Raw genomic sequence first — 22837 nt, 5'->3', positions numbered from 1 at the left:
GTCGTCGTTGTTGTTGCTGTAATTGTTGTCGTAGTAATTGTTGGTTTTGCCGTTGTTGTTGTAGTCATTGTTATTGCTGTTGTCGTTTTTATTGTTATCATATTGTTATTGTTGTTGTTGTTCTTGACGTCGTAGTCATTGCTGTTGTTGTCGCTGTGCAGGCGGGACGAGGTGACGTCATGGCTGACACAGACGTGGGTCATGACGGCGCTGTGGTCACTGCCGACCCTGAGGCGCTGCTCGGTGAGCTCTCTTGCTTGCTTTCCCTTTTTCCATCACAATAGACGATGTTGGCAAATAACTGTGTACGTCGTGTTTGTATGGGTTGTGACACTGTGAACACTGTGAACACTGTGAACACTGTGAACACTGTGACACTGTGAACACTGTGAACACTGTGAACACTGTGGACACTGTGACACTGTAAACACTGTGACAATGTGAACACTGTGACCACTGTGAACACTGTGAACACTGTGAACACTCTGACACTGTGAACACTGTGAACACTGTGACCACTGTGAACACTGTGAACACTGTGAACACTCTGACACTGTGAACACTGTGAACACTCTGACACTGTGAACACTGTGAACACTGTGACACTGTGAACACTGTGACACCGTGACACTGTGAACACTGTGACACTGTGACAATGTGAACACTGTGAACACTGTGACACTGTGAACACTGTGAACACTGTGAACACTGTGACACTGTGATACTGTGAACACTGTGACACTGTGACATTGTGACACTGTGACATTGTGACACTGTGACATTGTGACACCGTGACACTGTGACATTGTGACACTGTGACACTGTCAACACTGTCAACACTGTCAACACTGTGAACACTGTGACACTGTGAACACTGTGAACACTGTGAACACTCTGACACTGTGACACTGTCAACACTGTGACACTGTGAACACTGTGACACTGTGAACACTGTGAACACTGTGACACTGTGAACACTGTGAACACTGTGACACTGTGAACACTGTGAACACTGGAACACTGTGAACACTGTGAACACATGTAGCAAGACAAACAAGACAAAGGACCACGTGTTTTCCCCGATGTTTGACTTCAGCGGGGAAGGGGCTCTTTCGCTAAGTGTGTGTGTGTGTGTGTGTGTGTGTGTGTGTGTTTTGTGTGTGTGTGTGTGTGTGCATGTGCGCGTGTGTGTGCGTGCGCGCGCGAGCGCGCGCGCGTGTGTGTGTGTGTGTGTGTGTGTGTGTGTGTGTGTGAGAGAGAGAGAGTGAGTGACGAAAGAACGCCAACACACGCAGGCTGACATCACAGTATCAGAAATGATCCACGTAGCCATCGTGGATTTAAGGTATTAATCATAAGTAGCCTACTTTAACGCTACACGACAGTCTGCGTTGCAAACTTTCACAACAGTTGGGTAATGGCGCTTGGACGAAATAAGCGTGCACTGGGTGGTAGCCCCAATGGTGAAAACCACGCGACCTACCTGTCCATCACGGTCACCCGCAGGATCCCGTACGAAGTTCATTCCTTGTTCACCTGCCTCTACGTAACGGACACCTGTCTATGAGGATCACACACGGCTGGTCCGTAGGTGGTCCTTATTAACAGGTTTGAGTGTATGTTGTACATTCCCAAGTTGATTCCCCTCCACTGTTGATGCAGACTATGGCGGTATTCAGTGTATGACCCAGGTCTGTGTTTACTCTCCACTGTTGATACAGACTATGGCGGGCAGTATTCAGTGTATGACCCAGGTCTGTGTTTACTCTCCACTGTTGATGCAGACTATCGAGGTATTTATTGAATGATCCAGGCCTGTATTTACCGCAGATTTTCTGGCCATTCGTTCAATGCGCATGCGCAAGGACAGCGATGACGTCAGCGTGGGGTCGTTGCCAGATTTCTCCAGTGACGTTGACATGGAGCAGTTTGTGCGGGACTTCTCTATCGATGACGCCATTTCCCACTGCTTCGCCGACCTTCCTACGTCATCAGAAGAGAATTCGGCAACACCCACACCGGTACGACAGTTTGGGTAGTTTACCTCACGACTACTTCTACTAATATTGGTATAGAGCAACACCTACCACACGGTTAAGCGGCTCATGTTGATCGTTGCTGAACGTTGTCTTGGCATCATGTTCGGTCAGTACGATGATGTCGGTGCTGTTCGCTGTTCGTTCTTATCTCGAGCACCCAGAGGGTCACACGAGAACGAGTCAGCATCGAGCATTTCATTCTGCGTTTTGCTCTTGGCCTACTCTTTTTATCATTTAAATGTAAAGTGGACGTACAATAGTAAAGGGGAGATGATTCCTTCAAACTCGAATCATTTTACTGACAGTATTTTTAATCTTGTTAAAAGTCCTATTTTTTTTCCAAAAATGTTACACAATCTTGTCCGGCAGTACGTCCCGTCCCGTCCCGTCCCGTCCCGTCCCGTCGCGTCCCGTCCCGAAACGATGACTGATGTTGGTGCTTGCGTTTTGTTGTCGCTGTGTTATTACGGCCATGTTTATGTTAGTCATGTGACAGAATTAAGTGATGGGGAATTGTCAAATATTATTATTGTTGATGTTGTTGTTGTTGTTGTTATTTTTGCTGTTGTGGTAGTGGTGGTGGTGGTTGGTGTCGTTGTTGTTGTTGTTGTCGTTGTATATGTTGTATATGTTGTTGTGGTGGTGGTGGTGGTGGGGGTGGTGGTGGTGGTAGTGGTTGTTGTTGTTGTCATTGTGGTTGTGGTGGTAGTAGTGATTGTAGTTGTTGTTGTTGTTGTTGTTGAAAGCAATCACAGGTGGACCTTGTTCCTGCAGGTGTCGGTGACGTCACAAGTAGAGGGAAGGGTGGTGGGGGACACAGCAAGACTGCAGCCTGCACCCTTACATCCACCACGGAGCCCTCCCACCGCACTCCCCCACCCCCACCACCCAGCCTCCCACACCGCACAGCCCAAGTCACGTGGCTTTCTAGCCTCGCTCCTGGCACGCGGGGGGAAAGGTCGGAAGGGTGAAGGTCACAAGAGGTCTCGTCAGTCCGCCAGCAAGAAGACCGCGCCAGACCATGAGGACAATGTGTCGTCATCGTCCAACACTGTCACTGGGGCAACGACGTTGTCATGTGACCCGAGTGCGCATGACCAGTCACGAGACAACTTGACCTTTACAAATGGGAGCGCGGAACAGAGGAGCACAACGAGGGAGGGGGGCGGGGTGTGTGTGAGGGAGGGAGGGAGGGGGCTGTGTGGGGCGTGGCCTGATGACGTACACGCCTTCATTGACTTTGAGCGAGACCCGTGTCTCGAGGTGCCCCTCCACTCCCCCCTCCCTTCACCCTCTGCGTCACACCACCCCCCACCTGTCACGTCCTTCACTGACTCTGAGCGTCACCCCCATGCGGAGCTGTCTCCACACTCTCTCTCCTCGTCACGCTTGACGTCACACCACCCCCACCACCTCCTCCTCAGCACCCTCGCCTCTCCGTCCTCCTCTCGCCTCCATCCACAACCTTCGTCGCCATCTTGTTTGCCCTTACACTCTGACCCTTACCTTGACCTTGACCCTAGTCCGGACGCGCAAGGCCAATCAGGACACCAACAAGGCGGTGAGACAAAGGACAGGGGGCAGCACAGTCAGTTCAGTGATTGTGAAGTCCCTGCAATAAACACAATAGAGCCAGCCTGCCAGACGGACAGCACGATAGAGCCAGCCTCCCAGGAGTCTGTGTGGCAGGCAGCTAGCAGCTCTACGACTGAAGGTGATGTGAAGACGCTGCAAGACACGGAAAGGGTCTGTGGTCCTCTGACACGAGACGGCGTGTGCCACGTAGAGACGTCCCATGACCCCCAGTCCTCACTGACAGCTGACAGCACGCATGACGTCATCCCCGACTGCACTAATGTCGTCATCCCCGACAGCACTCATGTCGTCATCCCCGACAGCATGTCGCAAGGTGCAGTGACGTCAGAACGTGGCATGTCGTCACCAGTGGCTGCCAGCACCCAGACAGAGGTAGGAAGTGCAGCAAGCGTTTGTTTGTTTGTTATAAACGTTGACAGAATGCGTCGCATGTTGCTAGGTGTGGGTGGTTCTTAGCTCGCCTGGTAGAGTTACCGGGTTTGTCGGTTAAGGGGAGGTAACCCCATGGTTTAGCAGTGGCCCTCGTCTAAGATAGGTCCTTCATTTGTCTCGATTCCGGGACCACTTATGGGCATCATCTGTTAATATTCATTCTGATAAATGCTGGGAAAATGATATGTGTGTTAGACGGGCGCAATAACTTGGTGGTAAGACGCCGGCCTCCAAAGCGGAAGGTCTTGGGTTCGAATCCCGGCCGCGCCTGGTGGGTTAGGTGGAGATTTTTCCGATCTCCCAGGTCAACGTATGTGCAGACCTGCTAGTGCCTTAACCCTCTTCGTGTGTACACGCAAGCTCAAGACCAAGTGCGCACGGAAAAGATCTTGTAATCCATGCCAGAGTTCGGTGGGTTATAGAAACACGAACATACCAAGCATGCTTCCTTCGAAAGCGGCGTATGGCTGCCTAAATGGCGGGGTCAAAACGGTCATACACGTACAAATCTTGGGAGTTTCAGTCCACGAATGCAGACGAAGAAGAAGATATGTGTAATTGTTACACTGTTTGTTTATTTTCATTTGAATGATCTTAGTATCCCATCGTTAGCTAATGGTCGATCGCTTCCTCTCAGCACAGAGCGAGCAGCGTTAAAGGTAACGCTACCAAGGAGGGTGTGAATGTGTAGGTGTGATCAGCCACTTGCATTTGTGGCAGAATATAGGAGGTATTTCACGTTGTCGTGGACACTGGTGTTTCAGGGTTGGGGCAGGACGCCATCAGAGGCAGAGTGGACGTCAAGGGCAGTGAACTGTGTAGAGACCGCCATCACACAGTTGTCGTCCCTGACTGCTTGCTCTGTCTGTCATGGCGCGGTGACCAGGTCGGTGTCATGATAAAATTCGTTCTTCCTGCCTTTTTGTCCTTCTGGCATTATCTTTCTTTCTTTCTTTGTGTCTTTTTTTTATTATTTTTTTTTTTACAGATTACAAGCCCGTATGTACGCCGTGCTTCTCGTCCAAGCAGAATATGTCAGTGTTTGTTGTTTTCCAGGACGCTGGCTCAGCTGGAGAGCGCCATGGCTGAACTGAAGGGGGCTCATTCCCTGCCTACCCCTGTGTCACCGGGGACCCACACTGACGGCGCTGGAACCAGCCTGGAAACACGCCGCCAGTCTGACCCGCCTGTCAAGGTCATCCCACATCACACCACGGGAAGAGAGTCACATCGCTGTGTCCAGTCGTCAAGGTCAACAGCACAAACTGATGACGTCAGACCAGACGACGCGGCGGACATGACAGGCCTTGACGAGGCGGGGGCTGACAGGGGTCACAGGAACAGTGACAGACACAACAGTAGTCACGTGCTACCCTCAGCTTCCTCACATCACACGTCACAGGAAAGCAGACCTTGTGACGGAAACATGTCTGTGACGTCATCTGACAGTGACAGCGCCTCCACGCTGACGTTAGAACCGAGGACGATGAAAGCACGCGCGAGAAAAGCCAGATTTGTCAGTGAGGTGACATCAGTCTGTGAGGGCGATGGCGTGTGTGCTGACCAGGACAACAAGGCGGCTTCTCACTTTGCAGGGGTCAGGGATGACGTCGACAGTCACAGCCACGTCACTTCCAGCTGGGGTGAGATGACGTCAGTCACTTCTGTGTGTGACGTCATCACTTCTGCTGATGAATCGAGCTACTACTCGGGCGATGACGACGACGAAGATGATGATGATGAGGAGGAGGATGAGGAGGATGACGTCACGACAGCGGTAAGACTGGGGGTGCAAGACGAGGATCGGGACGACAGTGAGTTACGTCATCGACGCCTGCAACGTCACTTGGAGGCTGTGTTACGTCAAACGTCCACTGCAGGTGTTGCCGTGGAAACGGTGGTGGCAGCGACGGGTGAGCGCCTCAACAGCCAGGCGGGGGGTGGCGATCACGTCAATCAAGGAACCATGTATCCTTTCTCCGCCCCCGGCACGCATCTAGCCACGCTTCTAGCCACGCCCTCCCACGGCCAAGCCCCGCCCCTCTCCGGTTTGGAGGAGAGTGAAGAGATAGCCCAGAGGGAGGGGAGGGCACCCATCCGACCTGCCAGAAAGATAGACGGTGAGTTGTCTGCACGTGCTGTCCCTAGTTTAACGCCTATCACTCCACCTCAAACATCACACTTTGTCCCAGTGTGGTGAATGTCGATTTCCCTGTTAGGCTAAGGGGGACGACTCCATTAGATTCCCCCTGTACCGGAAGTGTTGAGCCACGCAGTGGCGGGTGAGAGAGTCAGATTGAACCAAGAGACAGACCAGACAAGACCTGACAACACCGGATTCTACGACCGTCTTCAAGACTTGAGGACGTTCGTGTACAGCCTTTAACGGTAAGTCCGTTAGAGGCGCTTATGCTTAGTTTCCCCCGGGGAAGCTCAGCATTATGAGAGGTTAATGTAGCAAACGCAAGGCGGCTGGGTGAACCCCGGCCGCAGTGCGTGTTTACATTTGTTATGTGTTGCGTGCGTACCGTCCTGTCAACCGTCCTGTCATTTATGTAAAGCTCGGCTTTCACCACAATGGTGTCAGAAGTTCGTCTAAAGAACCTGCGCCGGCGTAAGTGTAGCTGTGTTATTTTTTTTTGCTGAGTTTCTGCGGGAGGGAATGCCCTAACGGACATAGGAGTCCCTGACACGAATTACTATCTGGGTGGGCGTGTCAGTCGTGAATTTCTGTGGTATGTTCCGGCATACATGTGTGTACGTTTTGTCTGTTTTTTTCCTGCTACGAACAACACCGGGTCACCCCGGCATGGTTTATTTAGTATTGCACATGGTCTTTTGGCGGTGTTTTAGTTTTTTTTGTTCCTTATTTTTGCCCCCATATCAGTATACACAGAGCGAAAATTTAAGATGGCGACCGGACACTACAACCATGCATGATTTTTATATAATGTAAAGGTTGAAATGTTAAGCCGAGGACGCCCCTTTGTGTATACAATATTAGGAACATGAGGGAAGATATATGGTTTCTGTTTTATGATTTTGGAATCTTTTTTGGATTTTTTATTTCAAATTTTTGTCAGGGTGACCACTATTCGTTTATTTATTTTTTTTGCACTGTCATGTTGTGTTGGAGTTACTGGGTATAGGCAATAAACATTGTGTTTATAAATTTATTACTAGTGACTAACTGCACTATATACTGGCCACGCTGGCGGGTTAACAGCTTCTCTGTGCCCGTCCATGGGTTTTGTTTTTCTTCCCCATGGCTTTGGTGGTCGATAGGTATATAGGATCTGATTTGTTTTAGTGGAGAGGCAGACCATTTTCCAAAATTGTTTTTGTTGGTAGGCTGACAACCACCACACCGCCGTTGTGGGCCAAGCTCAGGATGGAGGCGTGTGTACTGCAAATTTTTATATAAAAATATATGTGATTAATGTTCTGGATTCCCACTATCACTGGCGGGATAACAGCTTATCTGTGCCCGTCCATGGGTTTATTTTTGTCTATCCCATGGCTTTGATAGTTGTTAGAATGCAGTTAGGTTATTGAAATGTGTCCGAAACCCATATCTTTTCTCAATATGACACCACAGCTCTGGCAGGAGGCACTATTCTGGCCTAATGGGTTTGTTCCCCGATACAAGTGTTGATTGTTTGTGCTTGTTATACTCATGTTACTAGGTTACGTCTTACAGTACTGTGTTTTGCATTTTTGCATTGTCATGTTGTGTTACAGTTATTGGGAATAGGCAATGAACATTGTGTTTATAAATTTACTACTAGTGACTAACTGCACTATATACTGGCCACGCTGGCGGGTTAACAGCTTCTCTGTGCCCGTCCATGGGTTTTATTTTTATTCCCCATGGCTTTGGTGGTCGACAAGTATGTAGGATATGGTTTTTCGTAGTCGATAGGCAGCCCATTTTTCCAAAATAGTTTTTGTTGGTAGGCTGACAACCACCACACCGCCGTTGTGGGCCAAGCTCAGGATGGAGGCGTGGGTACTGCAAATTTTTATATCAAAATATATGTGATTAATGTTCTGGATTCCCACTATCACTGGCGGGATAACAGCTTATCTGTGCCCGTCCATGGGTTTATTTTTATCTATCCCATGGCTTTGATAGTTGTCAGAATGCAGTTAGGTTATTGGAATATGTCCGAAACCCATATTCTTTTCACAATATGACACCACAGCTCTGGCGGGTTTTTACAGTACTGTGTTTCGCATCCCTGCTGGCGGGATCACCGCTTTTCTGTACCCGTCCATGTGCCCAGACACATGGCAGAGGGGGATGATTATGAATGCAGGTTTAATTTCTTTAACACTATTTGTTCATGTCCATGAGTAACACAAGGGTGAACTCTCAGAAAAACTCCTTCTCCCAAAGACCTAGCCGTCCTCCTAATATCAAAACGGGGAGGGGAACCAAGATGGGGACAGGGTGACACCATACCCCGCAACACATTCCTGCAGTCCTTTTGAATTAACAGGGAGGGGAGTAAAGAGGCAAGGGTCGATGGGATGGAATAAGAAGAGTGCCCCTACAAACTTGATTTGGGGAAGAGGTACCTGAGTACACGCCTGCATAGTTAGCTTCTGAATAGTTAGTTTCTGAGTGGCGACAAGAAGTTGCTCTAAGTCCAACCACACGCTTATCGATGGTATAGCTGTGTGAAGTTATGCCGCTGTGCACTGATTTCCCCTGTTGGGCAGGGAGAGGTTATCATCCCAACTGTCAGGACGAGAAGTGCATAGAGCTAACATGGCAGATCAGGTACAGGTGGTGGACAAGGTGTCAGAGAAAGACAGGGTAAGATTACTGTTAGGTCTAGTTAGTGGGGCTGGGACTGACATCTTTTCCCCTAAATAGTGATAGTATAGTCCCAAGGACCTCCCCCATCGCAAATTCTTAGGATGATGACACAGGCAGAGTGGTTTCTCTGAGACAGGGGATGGTAGTGGGAATGATTTCCATATTTAGTAAGTATTTATGTTTTTGAGAGCCCCCTTCATCAGACAGAGGGATGTCCCCTGAGGCAGGGCGTGGTGTTTGGTGAGGTTTCCAGTTTTAAAGGGAAATTCATTATGTGTGGCAACAACACAGGGGGAAGGGAAGAGGCAGGCTAGCACTACAATCACTCCAAGCAGGCTGGGTGTTCTGGAGCGCCCAGGTAGTGACAGTCCCATTGAGTTGACTGATCACGGCAGTCCTCCATGGAGGCGTTCTGGTAGGTCTCAGGTGCAGGCCAGCTGCTCATCCCGGAGGAATGAACTTTTGCCGGCGTCTTGGCGATCACCTCGGTGTCTCTCTGCCCAGCCACCTCTCGCTCGCCCCCACGAGTTTATCCGGGTCCTCTACACCTCAGGGACTACGGTAACAGCTGTGACGGCAGCCAAGTAAGGCAGAAGTTGCGACATGCAAGGGAGGAACCGTGACGGAGGACATTTCCCCATACTGGACCCCCACTAAAATGCACCATCAAAGGGACCTCCGGCAGTACGCTGAGCAGCGACGCCAAGTCACCACCACATGCGAGAACCAGCACCCACTGTGGAAGCCTCCGTGGAACCCCCCCTCCCTGACGCAGCGTTCCCCTAGGGGAAATCATCCACGGAACCCCAGGCAGTACGCTGTCGCTGGACAGTGACGCCAAGAGCGGAACGTGGAAATTTTAGAAGAAGAAGAAAAGTGAGTGTACCTTTGTATGTTGCAGCTGGAGTACACTCCGCGCAGTGTTTTGGTTATTTAGTAGGGGGAGGGGGTAATCATGTTTTTTGTTTGTTTCTTGAAGTGGGGGGAGGTTAGTAGAAATATTGGGACGACCCATCGAAGGGAACCTTAGAAATAGGGCAGGGGAAGCGCCATTTTAGCACCGTTTGTCATGGCTACTTTCAACGGGAAAGAAATGGAAGAGTCCTCGGTCGTCCAGATGGAAGAGATCACCGTAGCTGGAATCTGGGGCAGTCTAAACTGTAAGGTGAAGGTCGCAAGGCAGTTGGCCGTCTACCTCAATGACCCACAATGGACTACGCAGCGTTTGTATCCTGCGCACCCCTTTCAGGAAGAGTCAAAAGGGACGTTAGAGAGTTTAATGTCCATTGGCACGGTCGTTGCAGGGTCGTTGGAAATGAGGAAAACGAATCGGAGGTGGAAGACTGTCCCCACGACACATCCTCGGAAAATGATGCCAGCGAACACCTTTTCCCCAAAGAAGAACAGGATCTCCAGTTAGAACGTCAGGAAGAGGCTAAGGCCCACCATGACGACAGGCAGGATTTCCAATTAGAACGTCAGGAAGAGGCTAAGGCCCACCATGACGACAGGCAGGATTTCCAATTAGAACGTCAGGAAGAGGCTAAGGCCCACCATGACAACAGGCAGGATTCCCAATTAGAACGTCAGGAAGAGGCTTAAGGCCCACCATGACAACAGACAGGATTTCCTGTTAGAACGTCAGGAAGAGGCTAAGGCCCACCATGACAACAGACAGGATTTCCAATTAGAACGTCAGGAAGAGGCTAAGGCCCACCATGCCGACAGCTAGCCCTTCCAGAGTACGGCTCCGGCTCTCCCCACAAGGACTCAAGTCACAATAAGAACGAGTTCCGGTGTAGGCTGGGAGCACAAGCGGCTGCGACATGCGGAGGGAGAGCCGCAAGGGATGGACTACCCCTGGGACTGGACCCCCTCTGTGACATGCGCGCCTCTCAGTTGCACCAGGAACTCTCCCCCGGGAGTCAGGGTTGAAGGCCCCGAGTTAACCTGGGACATGGAGAACGACACTATCTTCCTGCAGTGGAGAAGGAGGAACCGCATCTCATGTGGGAAACCCGGAGTGCGGAGGACAACCAAGGTTACGCTCCGTTTCAGAGGCCAAACGAGAGGGGATGCGCATACGCCCAGGGAAATTCTTCCAGGAATGGAGGTGCGACAGGAGCTACACGCGGCCCTTTCGTTCATCTACCCAAACTGGAAAAGTATAACGGGAAGAGGTCATGGAAGAATTTCCTCAGCCAATTCAACCGGCATCGGGCCGCGCACCAGTGGGGCCCGGAGGAGGCTGCTGATTATCTGGGGTTTTTCTTAGACGCCGAAGCGCTGGACCATTTTGATCAGCTGCCGGAAGAGGTCCAACGCGACTTGCCCCGGGCGGTCGAGGCTTTGGGTAAGAGGTTTGGCCAAGCAAGCACGGTTGAGGCACAGAAAGCTATTTTCCATAACATGGTTCAAGGGGAGGGTGAAACGTGCAAAGAATTTGCCGATAGGGTGCAACTACAAGCGAGGGAGGCATACCCCGATCTACCGTCTACATATGTGGAAAAGGAGGTTCTTAGGCGTTACCTAGAGGGAATCAAGGACAAAGAGGCGGGCCTCAACGGTTTGGTGTCCAGATTCACGTCTTTGGAGCAGGCGGTAGAACATACACTGTTGTACGGGGAAAGTCGAAAGGCACTCTATGGGGCACGCAGGGTTTCCAGGGTTTGCGACCAAGAGAGCGACGGGGAGGCGCAGGTGGATCGAGTGTGATCCCCCTAGCCCAGGAACGACAACCAGCTGGACCCTGCCCAGAAAGCCAGTGACGATCATCTTAAGGCATTGCTGGCCAAGTTGGATGCTCTCTACGAGCGACATACGGAATACCTTGCTCGGACGGCCAGGTTAGGAAGAGGCCCCGACATGTAGGGGAGGAACCGCAAAGGAGGCAACATTCCTCAGATTGGTCCCCCACCGGGGCGGAGGCACTCAAGGAGCGTTGGAGCCCCAGGCAGGACGCGGGATGCGCGACGCCAAGAGAGGCCTTCAAATCACGGAAAACCGGACCAAGCACCCAGGATGGATGACCGCAGGGACGACCTCTCCCTGACGCAGCGCTCCACTGGGCCACCATGTTTTACGAGCTCCCGGCAGGACGCAGTGTTGCGACGCCGGGGGCGATCTCCAAAGGGCCAAGGAATTAAAGAGGGGCATACAGGCGAGGACAAAGGGAGAGGCCGGAAGCGCAGACATGCGGAAACTTTTTGGAGAACTGAGAGTGCCGGAAGTAGCTGCAAAGGAGCTTCGGGAGATCCTGGGGAGATATTTCGACGCGTCTGCCCACTTTATGATCCACCACTTCATCGGCCCAGTGGAAGAGATCACAAATTGGTTAGACGCCTTCCCCCACACCATGTTCAGTGTGGGTGGGGTGACTATATTTACGCTCTCCCCAGCGGACCAGGTGGCAGCCATCAAAGCAGTTCCAGTAGGCCACCTTCTCCTCGAGATTGACGCCCCCTATTTCGGACTCGCGGGGGCACCTGGAACCCCCTATGACGTGTTCGGCACGGCAGAAGTCGTGGCCAACTGGCGGGAAGTGGACCAGCGCGAGATTCTCCGCGTGACCGTGGAGAATGCGAGAAGGTTCTTCCGTCTCGCGCGCTAGGTGCGCACCCCTCCTGGACCCAGGAGAATCTCGGAAGAAGAGCTCCCCCATCTACAAGGACAACACTCCAGAGGGAGGGGCTCTCTTTTCAAAACGGGGAGGAGGGACGTCCTTCACCTGGGGGAAGTGGGTGTCTGATAGGCGTGTGCAAAAGCCTGCGCTTGACTGTTGTGGACATGCCCTGGTGTACTGTAGTGCCATCCAACACTGGGCGGCCCAAGCAAAGGCCTTGAGCTGAAGGGCTGCAGCATGCAGATGGAGAACTACAGGGGACTAGCCGTCCCAAGTGCAGTGTCCCCTCAGCAATATGCGCGCTTCTCTGTGAAAACGCCTCAAACCCCACCGTGAAGTATCCTTCCAAGGCACAACGCTTCCCTGCCAGGCTTGACGAGGTGCCTGGTCCATGGTGGCAGGAAGACCAGCATACCCCCAGCACACCTTGGTCGGGAAATGGGCAGCGGAGCGAGGAAGTATGAGGATAGAGCCCGCATGCCTAGCAGTGTCCCCAGGAAGACATCTGGTTACCACCACCGGTCCCAAAGAAGAGCTCCCTTCCCGGGACGGCATCTGCGGTCGAGTTGAGGGGCTCTCTTTTCAAAACGGGGAGGAATGTGGTGAATGTCGATTTCCCTGTTAGGCTAAGGGAGACGACTCCATTAGATTCCCCCTGTACCGGAAGTGTTGAGCCACGCAGTGGCGGGTGAGAGAGCAGATTGAACCAAGACTCAGACGAGACAACACCTGATAACCCGGAACTCTACGACCGTCTTCAAGACTTGAGGACGTTCGTGATACAGCCTTTAACGGTAAGTCCGTTAGAGGCGCTTATGCTTAGTTCCCCCCGGGGGAGCTCAGCATTATGAGAAGTTAATGTAGCAAACGCAAGGCGGCTGGGTGAACCCCGGCCGCAGTGCGTGTTTACATTTGTTATGTGTTGCGTGCGTACCGTCCTGTCAACCGTCCTGTCATTTATGTAAAGCTCGGCTTTCACCACACCAGTGACATTATGACTTCAACACGAACAGATGACAAAGAGTTTGGCACAATTTTTTCCTTCTCAGTGACATAGTCGTGAACAGTAAATCGTTACGTGTACGGTTTCGGCTAGATTGTGACTGTGTTTGGTATGGTGAGGTAGATTGTGACTGTGTTTGGTATGGTGAGGTAGATTGTGACTGTGTTTGGTATGGTGAGGTAGATTGTGACTGTGTTTGGTATGGTGAGGTAGATTGTGACTGTGTTTGGTATGGTGAGGTAGATTGTGACTGTGTTTGGTATGGTGAGGTAGATTGTGAATGTGTTTGGTATAGTGAGGTAGATTGTACTGTGTTTAGTATGGTGAGGTAGATTGTGACTGTGTTTGGTATGGTGAGGTAGATTGTGACTGTGTTTGGTACAGTGAGGTAGATTGTGACTGTGTTTAGCATGGTGAGGTAGATTGTGACTGTGTTTGGTATGGTGAGGTAGATTGTGACTGTGTTTGGTATAGTGAGGTAGATTGTGAATGTGTTTGGTATGGTGAGGTAGATTGTGACTGTGTTTGGTATGGTGAGTTAGATTGTGACTGTGTTTGGTATGGTGAGGTAGATTGTGACTGTGTTTGGTATAGTGAGGTAGATTGTGACTGTGTTTAGTATGGTGAGTTAGATTCTGACTGTGTTTGGTATGGTGAGGTAGATTGTGACTGTGTTTGGGATAGTGAGGTAGATTGTGACTGTGTTTGATATGGTGAGGTAGATTGTGACTGTGTTTGGTACAGTGAGGTAGATTGTGAATGTGTTTGGTATGGTGAGGTAGATTGTGACTGTGTTTGGTATGGTGAGGTAGATTGTGACTGTGTTTGGTATAGTGAGGTAGATTGTGAATGTGTTTGGTATGGTGAGGTAGATTGTGACTGTGTTTGGTATGGTGAGGTAGATTGTGACTGTGTTTGGTGTGGTGAGGTAGATTGTGACTGTGTTTGGTATGGTGAGGTAGATTGTGAATGTGTGTGGTATGGTGAGGTAGATTGTGACTGTGTTTGGTATGGTGAGGTAGATTGTGACTGTGTTTGGTATGGTGAGTTAGATTGTGACTGTGTTTGGTATGGTGAGGTAGATTGTGAATGTGTTTGGTATGGTGATGTATGCGCTGACATTCTTGTCAAGACTGCTGACAACTACGCTGTTTATGTTTCTTACAGCCATGACGTCACACGCTGCTGGCAGGAAAGGGGGGACAACCGCGCGACTCTTCAGTCCTGACCGCCAGATGTCGCAACTGAGGGCACGTCAGATGACGTCAGACGAGTTCCGGGAAGGCTACGACCGGTCCTCTGACATTGCCAAGGTCAAAAGGTCACGGCTTGACGAAGACATTCCTTGGGACCTGCTTCACTTTTCTGTAAGTGTGTGAGTGTTTGTGTGTGCGTGTGTGTGTGTGTGTGTGTGTGTTTGTGTGTTTGTGTGTGTTTGTGTGTGTGTGTCTGTGTGTGTGTGAGTCTGTGCCTGTATGTGTGTCTGTGTGTGTGCTTCATATTTCTGTAAGTGTTTGTGTATGTGTGTGTGTTCGTGTGTGTGTGTCTGTCTGTCTGTGTGTGCGTGTGTGTGTGTGTGTGTGTGTGTGTGTGTGTGTGTGTGTGTGTGTGTGTGTGTGTGTGTTTTAGTGTGTGTTGTCGGTGGGGGTATGTGTGTTAACAGATAAACAGATAAAAAACAACTTAATTTTTTTTATTTTGTTTAAGGATAAATAAGGAAGTAAGGGTGTAAAGAAAGAGAGAAAGAAGTGTGGAAGAAAATAGAAATGTGTCATGACGACCGAGTGTGTGTGCGTGTTTCAGGACACGGACGACGACGGCGCCAGTGACAAAGCATGGTCAGTTCCATCGGGGGAGATATCCTCCCAGCACAGCCTGTTATGTGGGGGAGGGTAACACGAAGTTCGGCTGCCTGAATGGCGGTGACAAATCCGGCATACATGTTAGAGATACCATCCAGGCGTGCCCATCACCTACACGTGTGTCCAATGGGAAAACATCCCATGTTCTGCTGGTGTAACACGACATTTTTACTCCACGAAACAGAAACTCCGGAGTAAAAATTACTTCTGGACAGTAAAAATCTCGTACGCGAATATGGGATGCGGGCGAAGGGATAATGCTAATATGTGATCTCGCGCAAATGAATGTCGCGCTACCCTCCCTCCACCACCAAGACTAACAGGGGACAAGGGAGTAGAAATTTCGTACACCTGGCATTTGTTTGTTTGTTTGTTTATTTGTTGCTTAACGTCCAGCCGACTACGCAGAGCCATATCAGGACGAGGAAGGGGGGATGAAAGGGGCCACTTGTCAAGCGATTCCTGTTTACAAATGCACTAACCCATTACTTGTGTCCCAGCAGGCTTTAGTAAAACTAAATTAATACCTACTGGAAGATTACCAGTTTCCAGTATGTTAAAATAGGCTCAACCTATCTACTGCTGGACTTACATCAGAACACTAACAGATTAAACTATACATGAATCGCGAGACAAGCGGCAAGAGAAGAGATTTTTTGGAAAAAATACAGGTGAATGAGCAAGAAGGCAGAAAAAAGAAAAGAATTCATGAAGAAAAAGAGAGCATGACAGGAAAGAGGAACCAAAAATCTACCTAACAGCAAACTAGAAAGCTCCTGCGGTTCCAAAAACAGGAGGGGCCTTTAATTTCATAACCGCAGTGCCCCACTGCGGGAACACCTGGCATGGGAATTTAAATTGCTCGTGTTGGGGTGAAGTAATGTATGCGTTATTTATTCGTCAGGGGAGTAACATTTGTGTACGAAATGTTTACTCGGAACACACCTGTCGTGGAGAATAATTTTCTCTTGTAATGGGGGAGCATTTGTTTTGTAAAGGGAGTACAATTTTCGTACGAAATTTTTACTCTAAAAATGTTCTGGGAGTAATTTTCTCGTGTAATGGGGGAGTACTTTTTTTGTAAAGGGGGTAACATTTTCGTACGAAATGTTTACTCTAAAAATCTTCTGGGAGTAATTTTCTCGTGTTACAAACTTACACCGACTTTGTGTCTACTTAAGATGACCGGGTGACGTACTGCTAAATGTAGCGTTTTGTTTTGTCAAGAAGTACGCGTTCCAATAACAGTCTTGGGTTTTTTTATTCTGAATTTTGGAACGTTTGCAGTCTATGTGTTTTTTGATTTTGAACCGTTCAGTGTCACGGCCAGTGTTTCAGTGTCACGGCCAGTGTCTCAGTGTCACGGCCAGTGTCTCAGTGTCACGGCCAGTGTCTCAGTGTCACGGCCAGTGTCTCAGTGTCACGGCCAGTGTCTCAGTGTCACGGCCAGTGTCTCAGTGTCACGGCCAGTGTCTCAGTGTCACGGCCAGTGTCTCAGTGTCACGGCCAGTGTCTCAGTGTCACGGCCAGTGTCTCAGTGTCACGGCCAGTGTCTCAGTGTCACGGCCAGTGTCTCAGTGTCACGGCCAGTGTCTCGGTGTCACGGCCAGTGTCTCAGCCAGTGTTTCAGTGTCACGGCCAGTGTCTCAGTGTCACAGCCAGTGTCTCAGTGTCACGGCCAGTGTCTCAGTGTCACGGCCAGTATCTTAAGTTCACCTTGTGGGACATTACTGACTGAACATCTGTCTTTCCGTCTGTCTACAGGTATGACGTCATATCGGAAGAAGAGAGTCTGGCGCATGCGTACAGCACCGACACAGATTCTTCCACCACAGTCAGCGACTGGTGACGTCACGATTAAAACAGCGTCTGCTTCCTCCTTATAATACCACGTGACTTCCAGCCTTCCTGCCCGTTGATGGGAGGAGATAACCAAGTCTGGTTACTTCCCTTTCGAGTTATTTACCCGATTATTTGCTTTGAGCATGTCGTGAATAAATGATTTGTTCCAAACAATATATTTCATAAACTTCGTAATGGGTCATTCTCAGCTGCCTCTCCTAGAGGGGGGTGACATAGGGGAAGGGCTCCTAATATGGACCGGCTCCTAATATGGACCACCTCTTGATCTGACAAACTAACAGCGCTAGAGCGCTAAAAACAATTTCATTCGCTGTATTCACCCTCTCTGGATAACTTGCACATGTCAAAACAGTTGCAGAAACACAAACCTCAAAACCGTTAAGCTTTTTCTCTTTTTTTCATTTATGGCAGCGTTCACTCTAAATTTGACGCTTAAAACGGACTCGTTTCTGTCTACAGCCAAAGCTTTTATCACACAAAAATTGCTATATATGACAGCTAAGACCGTATTTGTTACATTTTAGCAGTTTTGACCCCGAGTTTCTACTGCAAACAAAAAATAATAGCAAAATCTCAAAGTATGTGTGAGTCCCCTAATATGGACCACCTTCAACAAATCGAAGAAAATAAAAGCTAAAGGCTATTTTCATTAATTCATTAAGAAGCTTGCTGAAAATAACCTATAACTAGCCCTCGAGCTTTCAAAAAAATATATCAAATTGTCTTCTTTTTGTGGAAGTTGATAATTTCACTTATTTTCACTCTGTTTTTGATATGCTTCATTAGTTTCCTGGTGTGCTTCAAATAATGCTCTCATCAACCCGAAACAGATAAATCTAAAGCATATTTTAATTAGTCTGACATGCACAATAAGTTGTATCATGTTATTTTGAAGTATAGGGGGCTTTTGACAGTGATTCGTGAAGGCCGCTTCACTGGTCCATATTAGGCGCCGTTTGTGATTTTTTTCTGTATTTAATTTTTGCTGAATGTCTATCAAAGCTATTAGCTCTAATTAGGCCTAACGGTTCACTTAAGAGAGAAGGACTACCAAACACAAAATGAAACTTCTTCGCAATAAAACAAGCTAGTTATTAGCATGAAACAAAAAGTGGTCCATATTAGGAGCCCTTCCCCTACTTCTAGAAAGAAATACAACCATCATTTACCATCAAATCAAAAATGTGTTGCATTGTTTGTGTCTGACACAATCATTTTATGTTTCCGAATCATATTCACTATTTTTTACTTGTCCATTTGTTTGCTGAAAATCAGCTGCTCAAAATGAGCCATTGAGTGACATTTCTCTCTCAACGAAAACATGTTATTTGCAGCATACTGCGAGAAGAATGCAGTCAAGCTGTACAGTTGAAAACATGTTATTTGCAGCATACTGCGAGAAGAATGCAGTCAAGCTGTACAGTTGAAAACATGTTATTTGCAGCATACTGCGAGAAGAATGCAGTCAAGCTGTACAGTTGAAAAGAGTTGATGCACAATGTTGATGCAGAAAATGACCGTTTTTGTTTTGAATGTCAAGTTGTTTTATGGAAAAATTTGACAGACAGACATACATATAGACTGAGACAAACAGACAGACAGGCGCGCAAACACACACACACACTGACAGTCACACACACACAGAGACATCCATATAGACAGAGACAGACAGACAGGCGCGCAACACACACACACACTGACAGTCACACACACACACAGAGACATCCATATAGACAGAGACAGACAGACAGGCGCGCAAACACACACACACACTGACAGTCACACACACACAGAGACATCCATATAGACAGAGACAGACAGACAGGCGCGCAACACACACACACACTGACAGTCACACACACACACAGAGACATCCATATAGACAGAGACAGACAGACAGGCGCGCAAACACACACACACACTGACAGTCACACACACACAGAGACATACATATAGACTGAGACAAACAGACAGACAGGCGCGCAAACACACACACACACACACAGACATACATATAGACTGAGACAAACTGGCGCGCAAACACACACACACACTGACACTGACAGTCACACACACACACAGACATACATATAGACAGAGACAAACAGACAGACAGACAGGCGCGTGCGCACACACACACAAACACACACGCACACATACGGTACATACATACACACAGGCAGACAAACACACACAGACAGACGCACACACAAACAAACACACAAACAGTTACACTGCGCATTAGACAATCAACACAAGGTCAATTTTAGCATTACAATTTATTTTCCCTTGTTAAAATAAGTCATGATCAGATCTGTACAGCATATAATTAACACAGCCAATCAACTGCCTCCCCTCCGCCCCCTACACAAACGTTAAGTGCTGTTCACATGGCAGACTTTGTACCAACTTTCAAACGGTTTCAGTCGGCACCAAGTCGAATCAAAATCGCTGCCCATGTGAACAGCGCTAACTAGTTTTAAGCGGCGATTCTTGCCAGACTTGAAGGCCAGTGCAGCTATCAGAGCTACCCTAGCTACGCTAGTGCGGTAAGAACAGTTTGGCTAGAGCTCACCAATCGTAAGCGCAATACGAAAAGTCTGCGCAAAATCTTCGCAAAGTCACGGCCAAGTCGAGCACTGCTCAACTGAGTTTTGGAGTCCCTGCTAAATCCGGCCTAAATCCCTGGGGCCGTTCACATGGCAGACTTTTCGCCGACTTGGACTAGACGACTCGGGAGCGATTTTCAAACGACAAAAAGTTGATGAAAAGCTGGTTGCAAGTTGGTTGAAAGTGTGCCGTGTGAACAGCTCTTTACTTTTCCTTCCTGTCTGCCTCTCCACTATCCCCAAGCTTGACATGAATAACACACCCCTACACAACGCCCTGTCTCCATGGCTACCCCCACTCTGACACCAACGTGGGGCATTGCATGGTGCACAAAGCAACACAACAGTGGCCTCAATTCACGCTAACACAACCCGATCACTAATAGTAATAACATTTCCCATATATAAAAAAAGAAAGAAAGAAAGAAACAATCAAATAACAGAAATAATGGCGACAAGTTGAAAATAATATTCTGCATATGTATGGGACTCCACATTTATCCAATGAATAAATAAATGACCGAAAGCAAACCCAACTCCGTGACAAGCTAGAGTACCTGTCAGTTGAAGGACAGTTTGCCTGACACTACTCACCTAGCCTGTGTTCCTCAAGTGCACAAGAAAGTTACCTCCCCAATGAGATTCAGACGTGGAGCTGATTGGTTCATATCACACACCGTCACACACACCTCAGTTTCAACCAATCCTACTTCGCGGCTGGCTCCTGTTGGCATGGCAACGTTCTCGTGCAATCCAGCCCTGTTTACTGACGTCAGTAGTCTGGCTATTTGTATCACTCCTTACACTAGCCGTCAGTCTGATCTAGTCTGGCTATTTGTATCACTCTTTACACTAGCTGTCAGTCTTACCTAGTCTGGCTATTTGTATCACTCTTTACACTAGCCGTCAGTCTGATTCAGTCTGGCTATTTGTATCACTCTTTACACTAGCCGTCAGTCTTATCTAGTCTGGCTATTTGTATCACTCTTTACACTAGCCGTCAGTCTTACCTAGTCTGGCTATTTGTATCACGCTTTACACTAGCCGTCAGTCTTACCTAGTCTGGCTATTTGTATCACTCTTTACACAAGCCGTCAGTCTTATCACTCAGTATACAGCCGTGTATTCAATCGCTGAGCTCTTTTTTTCACCAGAGCTTAAGATTAGAAATGAAAATACGTTTTGCATCTGGATGATTTTTATCGGTGCACAAAACACATTTTCATTGTACTTGAATCAACTGACAATTCACTCATGAGCTTGCAGAAGCTGTCATATCGGTGACCTGTGTATAAGTGATAGCTTTGACCTTTAACTGTTCCAGTCCCATTCCCGTCACCCACCCACTTGTTTTTTCAATAACGTATTACCACATCATGTCCCAAATGGTCTCTTGTCCCAAATGGGACAAATGGCAAATCAACTTAGTTTCGTGATGGCCGACGTGATAGTCAACAGGGGAAGTAAGATGTCTCTACAAAAAGTGCAGCAAGGAACCACAGTTGCTTCCCCTGATGCAAGAACAAAAACTACACTGGAGTAACACATCTTTCAACACAAACATTCACCGCTGGATATTTCGCAGTAATACAAAAACCAACTGGATGATTTTTCTTGTCTCAATGTATACAACAACAAAAACGAATAGAAAAAAAAGAAAACAAAAAGGCATGCAATAACATACAAATGCACACACATTCTGCGTGTGGGTTTTGAGAGTCTCTGTTTTTTTGTACAGACGCATTATATACAGTGGACCGTGCATCGGTCAGCGGTCGGAAAAGAGAGTCACGTTGTAACTAAGGGCAAGAGTCTGCTGGCCGGCCAAGCTTTCGCCTCGTAGTGTCTGCTACCTGCCGCACACAAGCCGTCCATCTTATCACTCTATATATATCTGGAAGCCGTCCATCTTATCACTCTATATGGAAGCCGTCCATCTTATCCCTCTATATGGAAGCCGTCCATCTTATCCCTCTATATGGAAGCCGTCCATCTTATCACTCTATATGGAAGCCGTCCATCTTATCACTCTATATATATCTGGAAGCCGTCCATCTTATCACTATATCAGTATATGGAAGCCGTCAGTCTTATCACTTAGTAGAGAACAAGTCATGACACCGTAGACGTTAAGCTAGCCTGAAGCCACGTGTGGCATTGCGCAACAAGGACATAGTGGGCAAGGTCAGAGCCGCAAGGGAGGATGCGACAAGTGTGTGGACCCGAACCATGTCACGTACTTGTGAAAAGTACTGACGGCCGCCTCAGACACGCTTCACTACTGGCAGACCGTTAAACTTGCCTCGTTTTATGCCATGCAGCAACACCAGAAGGCCGTAACCTCTGACCCGGTTGCGCAACTCTACACCACCAGTACGGCTACTTTGACGGGCGCTGTGGCGGGGTGGGTGACGGGCGCTGTAGCGGGGTGGGTGACGGGCGCTGTGGCGGGGTGGGTGACGGGCGCTGTGGCGGGGTGGGTGACGGGCGCTGTGGCGGGGTGGGTGACGGGCGCTGTAGCGGGGTGTTAAGACGTCGGCCTCTTAATCGGAAGGTCGAGGGTTCGAGTTTCAGCCCACGAACGCAGAAGAAGAAGAAGTACGGCTTCTATCGGCTCCTCTTCATGTACTCTTCACAAATACCTGTCATGTTTGTCTTAGCATTGACCGCACCGTCACCATGGTTACTGCTCTTAACTTCCTTGCCACAACCACTTTACCGCGTTGCATCGCGCCTTAACTTCCTTGCCACAACCACTTTACCGTGTTGCATCACGCCTTAACTTCCTTGCCACAACCACTTTACCGCGTTGCATCGCTCCTTAACTTCCTTGCCACAACCACTTTACCGCGTTGCATCGCGCCTTAACTTCCTTGCCACAACCACTTTACCGCGTTGCATCGCGCCTTAACTTCCTTGCCAGAACCACTTTACCGCGTTGCATCGCGCAGTGCCTCATGTGGCTGAAGGCGAAGTTAACGGCTAC

At 48.8% G+C, this 22837-nt stretch overlaps 2 protein-coding genes across 2 annotated transcripts in view; both read left to right on the top strand.

Annotated features, from left to right (window-relative positions):
* Positions 1 to 18158, top strand: part of LOC138950188 (mucin-2-like) — a 25609-nt gene extending 7451 nt beyond the window's left edge. The window contains exons 2-9 of the mRNA XM_070321934.1: positions 162 to 243; positions 1831 to 2021; positions 2814 to 4007; positions 4832 to 4953; positions 5124 to 6187; positions 14685 to 14884; positions 15321 to 15355; positions 17144 to 18158. Of these exons, the coding sequence (XP_070178035.1) occupies positions 180 to 243; positions 1831 to 2021; positions 2814 to 4007; positions 4832 to 4953; positions 5124 to 6187; positions 14685 to 14884; positions 15321 to 15355; positions 17144 to 17228 (2955 nt within the window). The 5' untranslated portion in view covers positions 162 to 179 and the 3' untranslated portion in view covers positions 17229 to 18158. The remainder of the gene's footprint in view (positions 1 to 161; positions 244 to 1830; positions 2022 to 2813; positions 4008 to 4831; positions 4954 to 5123; positions 6188 to 14684; positions 14885 to 15320; positions 15356 to 17143) is intronic.
* LOC138950206 (uncharacterized) overlaps positions 1 to 22837 on the top strand; it is a 596636-nt gene that overhangs the window by 353977 nt on the left and 219822 nt on the right. The gene's annotated exons all lie outside the window — the stretch shown is intronic.

Source organism: Littorina saxatilis, linkage group LG16 (assembly GCF_037325665.1).
Source record: "Littorina saxatilis isolate snail1 linkage group LG16, US_GU_Lsax_2.0, whole genome shotgun sequence".
NCBI lineage: Eukaryota > Metazoa > Mollusca > Gastropoda > Littorinimorpha > Littorinidae > Littorina > Littorina saxatilis.
Note: the sequence above shows the minus strand (reverse complement) of the source record. Positions and strands in the feature narration are given on the sequence as shown.